At 50.1% G+C, this 9,625-nt stretch overlaps 1 protein-coding gene across 1 annotated transcript; it reads right to left on the reverse strand.

The window, feature by feature from the left end:
* Positions 1-1,064: 1,064 nt before the first annotated feature.
* Positions 1,065-6,734, reverse strand: LOC308483560 (natriuretic peptides A-like). The gene is made up of 3 exons (XM_081017638.1): positions 6,543-6,734; positions 3,030-3,344; positions 1,065-1,960 (listed from the first exon to the last, which is right to left on the reverse strand). The coding sequence occupies exons 1-3, from the start codon at positions 6,636-6,638 to the stop codon at positions 1,955-1,957; spliced, it is 417 nt and encodes a 138-aa protein (XP_080873764.1). The 5' UTR covers positions 6,639-6,734; the 3' UTR covers positions 1,065-1,954.
* Between the last annotated feature and the right edge of the window lie 2,891 nt (positions 6,735-9,625).

The raw sequence follows: 9,625 nt of genomic DNA on the forward strand, positions 1-9,625 counted from the left end.
TCGGTCCTGTATACCTGAAGGAGCGTCGCCACCCCCATCGTTCAGCCTGGACACCGAAGTCCAGCTCCAAGGGCCTTCTGGCAGTTCCCTCCCTGCGAGATGTGAGGTTACAGGGAACCAGGCAGAGGGCCTTCTCGGTAGTGGCGCCCTCCCTGTGGAACGCCCTCCCATCACATGTCAAGGAAATAAACAACTATCTGACTTTTAGAAGACATCTAAAGGCAGCCCAGTTTAGGGATGTTTTTAATGTTTGATGTTTTATTGTGTTTTTAATGTTCTGTTGGCAGCCGCCCAGAGTGGCTGGGGAAACCCAGCCAGATGGATAAGGGTATAAATAAAAAAATATTAAGTTATTATTATTATAGGAGGTCCCAGCTATAATCTCAGGCAGGTCTGGGAAAGGTTTTCCGAACTGGATGGACCAATTGTCTGACTTCCAGTGTTCCTAATGTGTTGATCTCACATAGCATCCCCTCTCTTTGCCCTAAAGAAAGTCAGTGGGCAGCCAGCTGCCTCTCGGAAGTTTGCAGGCCAAGAACAAAGGCAACTCTCTATTTCAAGCTGTTGACCCCCAGCACTTGATATTCAGTGGTACACTGCCTCTAATATTGGGTCTCTAATTATAAAGCAGGGCTGAGGTCCCCTTTTCAAGTTGAGGGCCAGATTTCTTTCTGGGCAGGCTACTGAGGGCCACATGCCAGGGACAGGTGGGCTTGGGGTGAAAGTAGATGGAGCAACAAATGTAAATTTTACCATGTGTACAGTAGGCTGCTTTCTACACTCTTCATCCTCCATTCAGACAAGCAAGAGGCATAATCACCATTTAAGGACACATTGCAACCCAGCAGAAACACAAAGCAGGGTCTGTAAGGGGTGTGGCCTGAGTAGAATGGGGTGTGGCCTATTTGGAGAGGGGGTGTGGCTTGGGGAGGAGCATTCCAAGGACCAGGTGAAATCTCAGGAAGAGGAGTCTCGTATCACTCCCAACCTTGAGGTCTTTTTACCTGCAGTCGCCAGAGAACGCAAGTATATACAGGCAAGTAATAATACAAGGGTTGCGCAGATTTTGTCACTGCAAATGCACCATTTAATGCAGCGGTTAAAACAACAAACAGCAGGAAATGTGCCTGGAATATTGGGCAGGGGGCGTCCTTTATGAAAAATCAGGAATGGCAGCTGTTGCAAGAGGCTCTTGAGAAAATAACTGGCATAGGCTCCCTGCCTGAAACCCTAGAGAGCTGCTGCCAGTCAGTGCATGCAGTACTGAGCTAGATGGACCATTGGCACAGCTCCTATATTCTGCGCTGGGAGGGAAGCAGTTTGGCAGCTGACACAAGGAGAAGGAAGGCTCGGATGTTTCCACACCTACAAGCTTTTCTCAACCTTAGGAACCCAGATGTTGTTGGGCCACAGTGTCCATTAGCCCTGACCATTAACCATGCTGGCTAGCGGGAACTGGCATCCCAACATCTTCTGGAGAGCCACTGCCAAATTGTGGGAAATCCTGTGTGGGAACAAGGCAGTTCCGGGGCTTGAGAGACCAGGCAAAAATTGTGGTCTCTTTCCATGCTGCTGAACCCCTTTTATATCCCTGAACAGAGCAAGGGCATCCAAGTTGCTGCTTTTGATCACATGCGTTTGAGGAAATGAAGCCAATTCGTGTTACAAAGCAGGGGGAATGTCCAATTTCCCTCCCTTCCAATCCTGAGAGCTTGCAGTGGGGTTACAAGTAGAACCCCATCTCCTTCCGTCCTCATGATGATCTCTGGGAACTAAGTCATGGTGAAAGTGAGAAAATGCCGGTGAATTGTCCGCATGCCAAGGAGGTTGCGCATTCTTTGACAGGAGTAGTCGGGAGTGCCTTAATAGGGTTCAAGTGCCATGGAGGCAGGGGAAGGCTGGGGAGTTGGTTGTCGTTGGAGACGGAAGATGGAGACGGTGGTTTGCATCAGCTTCAGTTCTGCGAGAAGGGAGAGAGAATAAAAGAGCAACATTTATTACAAAGCCAACTAGGAGTGACAGCACCGTGTTGAAGCAGAGTTGTCTGTTACCATGGGGTGTGGCAGGGGTGGGGATAAGCCCTGGAGTTGGGAGAGTTTATAAGTTAAGGCAGGAAAAGAAATAAATTGATGGGCAGGAAAGCATCATAAAATGATAAACGGGAAAAATCTTTTCTACCCTCCCTCAAAACTGCCTTTTGACAGTTATCTTGCAAAGCACTCCAGGATCCGACTCCTTTTTGCTATTTTAAAGCTGTCTGGCTTTTCCTCATTATTGTCTATACCATTATTTACTCTACCTAATAATAATAATAATAATAATAATAATAATAATAATACCACCTGGCCCATCTGGCTGTGTTTCCCAAGCCACTCTGGGCAGCTTCCAGCAAAATATTAAAATACAATATTTGTATTTTACAAATATGACCCCACCAATACCCTCCGTATCCAAAGGGATCTGGACACAGAGGCTGTAGGGGCACCAGATGGGGAGCTGGTGCCACCTAATGCTCATTCTGCATTTGTAAGAAATCAATCTTCTAGGACGGCAGCACTTGAAAGCTTTGGAACTCCCTGCCACTTGACATCAGTGTCCCCTTTCCGCTTCGAAGTTTCTTTAGACAAGCCTATCCAGACACATGGAACACTCACATGGACTTTATACCTTTTCAGCTGCAGTTCATTTTAATTTTGTCAGTGCCTTAGGACCCTGAGATCTTATCAAGGATTTTGATGTTTTGTTTTAGCTCTCCTAACTGCCTAGAGGGTGTGTATGTAAATCTTGTTGGATAACTAATAAACAAGTGAATAGGTATTGCAAAGTGCCCCCCCCCCCCAACACCCAAAGGGCTTTAGCTCAGACCTAGATCACCTGCACTGCATGCAGAATGTCACAAGTTCAGTCTCCAGCCAGAAAGACACTCTGACTGAAATCTCAGAATGCTGCTGCCAGCCTGTGTAGGCAACATTGCACTAGAGCGACCAATGGGCTGACTCGATGTCAGGCACCTTCCTGTGTTCCCTTACCCGGTTCCTGTTACAGCCAAGTCCAGTTGAGGTCCCTATCCTGTCCAGCCTCTGGCCAAAGCAGTTTGAGGACCTTTGCAGGCTGCGGGGAGAGTTGAAAAGGGCTCTCAGTTTGTTCCTTGCAGCTGCCGGCTCTCTTGCCACTGGCTGCTCCCAGCTGCTGGGGCCGAAGGCGCCTTCGCCCTGAGGCCTTGCATATTCGTTGTCCCAGGTGGCAGAAGCCTGGGAAACATCTCTGGCTGTTTCGTCATTGGGTTCGAGTGCTGACTCCTTTCCTCCGAATTCAAGTCTGTCTTCCAGGAGCTCCAGAAGGGCCTGGGAAACAGGAGTGGGGAGGGGAAGAGAACAAGAACCATAGAATTGGAAGGGATCATGAGGGTCATCTGTGGGACATGGGTGGCGCTGTGGGTTAAACCACAGAGCCTAGGACTTGCCGATCAGAAGGTCGGCGGTTCGAATCCCCGCAACGGGGTGAGCTCCCATTGCTCAGTCCCAGCTCCTGCCAACCTAGCAGTTCGAAAGCACCTCAAAGTGCAAGTAGATAAATAGGTACTGCTCTGGCGGGAAGGTAAACGGTGTTTCCATGCACTGCCCTGGTTTGCCAGAAGCGGCTTAGTCATGCTGGCCACATGACCCGGAAGCTGTACGCCGGCTCCCTCGGCCAATAAAGCGAGATGAGTGCCGCAACCCCAGAGTCGTCCGCGACTGGACCTAATGGTCAGGGGTCCCTTTACCTTTACTATGAGGGTCTTCTAGCTCAGCCCCACTGCAATGCCGGAATCTTTTTGCCCGATGTGGGACTCAAACCCACAACCCTAAGATGAAGAGTCTCACGCTCTGCCGACTAAACGATTGCAAAAACAAACAAGCAAAAGCTAGCTCCTGTGCAGGAGGGACCCTGTAAAGCAGAAACAGAATACCTGCTTTGCATGCAGAAGGTCCCAGGCTTAACTCCTCAATGGCATCTCCCAGTAGGGCTGGGAAAGATTTTCTGCCTGAATCCCTGGAGAGCCGCTGCCAGTCAGGGCAGACAGTACTGAGGTGGGTGAACCCAAGGGTGTCACTCCACTTTAGGCAATTTTAAAATCTTTCCTATGTTCTTGTGTTAAGGTAAAGGGTAAAGGGACCCCTGACCATTAGGTCCAGTCGTGACCGACTCTGGGGTTGCGGCACTCATCTCGCTTTACAGGCCGAGGGAGCCAGCATATAGCTTCTGGGTCATGTGGCCAGCATGACTAAGCCGCTTCTGGCAAACCAGAGCAGCGCATGGAGACGCTGTTTACCTTCCCGCTGGAGCGGTACCTATTTATCTACTTGCACTTGGATGTGCTTTCGAACTGCTAGGTTGGCAGGAGCAGGGACCGAGCAACGGGAGCTCACCCCGTCACGGGGATTCGAACCGCCGACCTTCTGATCAGCAAGTCCTAGGCTCTGTGGTTTCACCCACAGCGCCACCCGCGTCCCTGCAACCTAGGAAGCTACCTTGTACCAAATCAGACCCTTGGTTCATCTAGCTCAGTACTGTCTACACTGACTGGCAGTAGCTCTCCATTGCTTCAGAGGGGTGACATTCCCATTCTTACCTGGAGATGCCAGAGAACGAATCATTCTGCAATGATTCAAGGGTAGAATAATCTAGTTCATTGAGGTATTGGTTGCTTTATATCCCATCTGTCCTCCAAAGAGCTCAAGGAGGCACGTACGGTTTTCCTGCTCCCTGTATTGTCCTCACAACAGCCCTGCAAAGTAGGCCAGGCTGAGAGCTGGTGATGTGGCCCAAGGTCGCCCAGTGAACTTCATGTGGCTGAGTCAGGATCTGAACTCTGGTCTCCCAAGTCCTAGCTTGGCACTCTGAACTGCTGGACTGCGCTGGGTTGCAGCCAACGAAGTTTTACCGCTAATAGACCCTCTGAAATCAATGGTCTTAGGACATAGCAGTAGCTGTTGGATTGGTCATGTTGTGCGGATGTCTGATTGTCGTCTTCCAAAGCAACTGCTCTATTCCGAACTTAAAAATGGAAAGCGTAATGCTGGTGGTCAGCAAAAGAGGTTTAAAGACCCTCTCAAGCCAAATCTAAAATAATGTAGGATAAACACTGACAACTGGGAAACACTGGCCTGCGAGCGCTCCAATGGGAGAACAGCCTTTACCAAAGGTGTCATGGGCTTTGAAGATGCTCAAACTCAGGATGAAAGGGAGAAATGTGCAAAGAGGAAGGAACGCCTGGCAAACCCTCACCGTGATCAGCTCCTGCCTGGAAACCTATGTCCCCACTGTGGAAGGACGTGTGGATCCAGAATGGGCCTCCACGGTCACTTACGGACTCATTGTTAAAACTGTGTTTGTGGAAGACAATCTTACTCGGCTACAAGGGATCGCCAAAGAAGAAGAAGAAGTAGCTGTTAGTAAGAATCATAATAATTATAATTATATTCCACACACACAGGTCTCAAGGTGATGTTCCGAATGCAATAAAAGCAGTTTAGAAACAGCACGGAAAGTAAAAGCAGATAAATTTAAAAACAACACTAAACGGATACCAAATCATTCAGCTGTAGAAGCCCACAGGAACAAAGATGGCTTCAGGTGTTTTGGGGAAGTGCAGAAAATTGTGGGTGCCTGTCGTATTCTGAACGGGATGGTATTCCATAGAACAGGGGCGGCCACACTAAAAGCCCTGCTCTGAGTTACTGCGGAGCTGGCTGCTGAGATCCATGCAGCTTGCAGGAGAAGTCAGCCTTGCCCATTAACTTCGAGGGGGTCTACTCTGAGTAGGACTAGCATAGGATGCAATCCTTCAGCTCTGTTGTCCGAACCAACCTGAAATTAGAGCCCTGCTAGTCCGCTGTGGGTAAAACCACAGAGCCTAGGACTTGTCAATCAGAAGGTCGGCAGTTCAAATCCCCGCAACAGGGTGAGCGCCCATTGCTCGGTCCCTGCTCCTGCCAACCTAGCAGTTCGAAAGCACGTCAAAGTGCAAGTAGATAAATAGGTACTGCTCTGGCGGGAAGGTAAACGGCGTTTCCGTGCGCTGCTCTGGTTCGCCAGAAGCAGCTTAGTTATGCTGGCCATATGACCCGGAAGCTGTACGCCGACTCCCTCAGCCAATAAAGTGAAATGAGCGCTGCAACCCCAGAGTCGGCCACGACTGGACCTAATATTCAGGGGTCCCTTTACCTTTACCTAGTCTTCTTCAAACCTATCCATTCTTAAGGAAATCAGCCCTGAGTGCTCACTGGAAGGACAGATCCTGAAGCTGAGGCTCCAATACTTTGGCCACCTCATGAGGACTCCCTGGAAAAGAGCCTGATGTTGGGAAAGATTGAGGGCACAAGGAGAAGGGGACGACAGAGGACGAGATGGTTGGACAGTGTTCTCAAAGCTACCAGCATGAGTTTGACCAAACTGCGGGAGGCAGGGGAAGACAGGAGTGCCTGGCGTGCTCTGGTCCATGGGGTCACGAAGTCAGACACGACTAAACGACTAAACAACAACAGTCTTCTTCCTCTTACCTTGAGGTCCGCTAGCTCTGAACCGTGGGCAGCTCTGCCTTCAAGTTGACCGCCAATGAAGAACAGGACAAGGAGGAAAGGAATTGCTAATCCCATGGTGTTGGGGTTGGACTAGATGATTCTTGAGGCCCCTTCCAACTCTACGATGGCCACCGATCTCCCTCTCTTCTTCCTTTCTCAGTGCAAACCCTGACACTCTCCCCATCTTTATAGCCCCACAGGACCAGGAAACGTTAATGGCCAAAGAATGAACCCCACCGCATTCCGTCACCCGCACTTGATAAGGGATCTGAGATACGTGGAGCCAGGAGAAGATTCCCTTTTAAAGTGATCTGTGTTGGCCTGACGGAAGAACTTCTCAGCCCCCATGAAGAGCAACTGTGGGCGGCCAGTTCTCTCCCTTGTGACACCACATTCCTGTTGACTCAACTGAAGAGGCTTCACACTTCCAAGGTGTGAAAGAAGCTCCAAAGTTTCCCCTCTTAGTTTATCTCTCCGGGGAAGCGGCTTCCGCAAGCCGACTGGTAGATTCCAGCAGTGGAAGGAAGTGGGACAAAGAACTAGCTGGCTGGTAAACACATGAGAACATAACAGGAGACCTGAAGGACCAGGCCAGTGGACCATAATAATAATAATAATAATAATTTATTATTTATACCCCGCCCATCTGGCTGGGTTTCCCCAGCCACTCTGGGCGGCTTCCAAAAGAATATTAAAATACTATGTTACATCAAACATTAAAAGCTTCCCTAAACAGGGCTGCCTTCAGATGTCTTCTAAAAGTCTGGTAGTTGTTGTTCTCTTTGACATCTGGTGGGAGGGCGTTCCACAGGGAGGGCGCCACTACCGAGAAGGCCCTCTGCCTGGTTCCCTGTAACTTGGCTTCTCGCAGTGAGGGAACCGCCAGAAGGCCCTCGGTGCTGGACCCCAGTGTCCGGGTAAAACGATGGAGGTGGAGACGCTCCTTCAGGTATACTGGACCGAGGCCGTTTAGGGCTTTAAAGGTCAGCACCAACACTTTGAATTGTGCTCGGAAACGTACTGGGAGCCAATGTAGGTCTTTCAAGACCGGTGTTATATGGTCTCGGCGGCCGCTCCCAGTCACCAGTCTGGCTGCTGCATTCTGGATTAGTTGTAGTTTCCGGGTCACCTTCAAAGGTAGCCCCACGTAGAGCGCATTGCAGTAGTCCAAGCGGGAGATAACCAGAGCATGCACCACTCTGGCGAGGCAGTCCGCGGGCAGATAGGGTCTCAGCCTACGTACCAGATGGAGCTGGTACACAGCTGCCCTGGACACGGATTTAACCTGTGCCTCCATGGACAGCTGTGAGTCCAAAATGACTCCCAGGCTGCGCACCTGGTCCTTCAGGGGCACGGTTACCCCATTCAGGACCAGGGAATCCCCCACACCTGCCCGCCTCCTGTCCCCCAGAAACAGTACTTCTGTCTTGTCAGGATTCAATCTCAATCTGTTTGCCGCCATCCATCCTCCAACCGCCTCCAGACACTCACACAGGACTGTCACCGCCTTCACTGGTTCTGATTTGAAAGAAAGGTAGAGCTGGGTATCATCTGCATACTGATGAACACCCAGCCCAAACCCCCTGATGATCTCTCCCAGCGGCTGCATGTAGATGTTGAAAAGCATGGGGGAGAGGACAGAACCCTGAGGCACCCCACAAGTGAGAGCCCAGGGGTCTGAACACTCATCCCCCACCACCACTTTCTGAACACGGCCCAGGAGGAAGGAGCGGAACCACTGTATGACAGTGCCCCCAGCTCCCAGCCCCTCAAGACGGTCCAGAAGGATGTTATGGTCGATGGTATCAAACGCCGCTGAGAGATCCAGCAGAACTAGGAAACAGCTCTCACCTTTGTCCCTAGCCCGCCGGAGATCATCAACCAGTGCGACCAAGGCAGTTTCAGTCCCATGATGAGGCCTGAATCCCGATTGGAAGGGATCCAAATGGTCCGCTTCTTCCAGGCGTGCCTGGAGTTGTTCAGCAACCACTCGCTCAATCACCTTGCCCAAGAATGGAAGATTTGAGACTGGGCGATAGTTGGCCATCGTGGCCGCATCTAAAGATGGTTTTTTAAGAAGCGGTTTAATAACCGCCTCTTTCAGCGGGTCTGGGAAGGCTCCCTCACGGAGGGAAGCATTCACCACCCCACGAAGCCCATCGCCCAGCCCTTCCCGGCTAGCTTTTATAAGCCAGGATGGGCAAGGATCAAGGAGACAGGTGGTTGGTTTCACTCGTCCAAGCAGCCTGTCCACATCCTCGGAGGTAACAGATTGGAATTGATTCCACCATCTACTCCAGGGGTCAGCAAACTTTTTCAGCAGGGGGCCGGTCCACTGTCCCTCAGACCTTGTGGGGGGGCCGGACTATATTTTTTAAAAAAATAATGAACGAATTCCTATGCCCCACAAATAACCCAGAGATGCATTTTAAATAAAAGGACACATTCTACTCATGTAAAAACATGCTGATTCCTGAACCATCCGCGGGCCGGATTGAGAAGGCGATTGGGCTGGATCCGGCCCCCGGGCCTTAGTTTGCCTACCCATGTTCTAGCCCATCATCCTGGGGGAGACTCGCAAGCAGGATTCGAACCCAAGAGCCCTCTCCCCCTGAAAATGATATATCGATGGTATCTAACACGGAGTAAACTGGCAAGAATGTATAAATCTAAATCAAAGACGTGTTGGAAATGTAAAGAGAAAGAAGGTTCTTTTTATCATATGTGGTGGTCTTGTAGTAAGGTAAACTGGCAAAAATGTATAAAACTAAATCAAATACCATGTTTTCCCATGTATAAGATGCCCCCATGTATAAGACGACCCCTATTTTTGGCCCAAAGTTGTTGAGATTTTTTTTTTCCGGGGGGAAGCTTTTTTTGGGGGGGGGGGTCACCAATGCAAATTGCTCTACAACCTGCCCGCCACTGCAAATCCCACGCATCACCCCGACCAAAAAGCCCACGTTCTTGCATTCCAGGGGTTGGACTAGAAGACTAGATGATCCTTTGGGTTCCTTCCAACTCTACCATTTTATGATTCTATGTTTTTAACCCTTTTCCTC

The sequence above is a fragment of the Podarcis pityusensis genome, assembly GCF_964106645.2.
Source record: "Podarcis pityusensis genome assembly, chromosome: 8".
Classification (NCBI taxonomy): Eukaryota; Metazoa; Chordata; class Lepidosauria; order Squamata; family Lacertidae; genus Podarcis; species Podarcis pityusensis.

Coding starts and splice junctions, on each gene's coding strand:
- LOC308483560 (XM_081017638.1), bottom strand. CDS start 6,638: ATGGGATTAGCAATTCCTTTCCTCCTTGTCCTGTTCTTCATTGGCGGT. Junction 3,345..6,542: donor CAGAGCTAGCGGACCTCAAG/GTAAGAGGAAGA, acceptor CCTGTTTCCCAG/GCCCTTCTGGAGCTCCTGGA.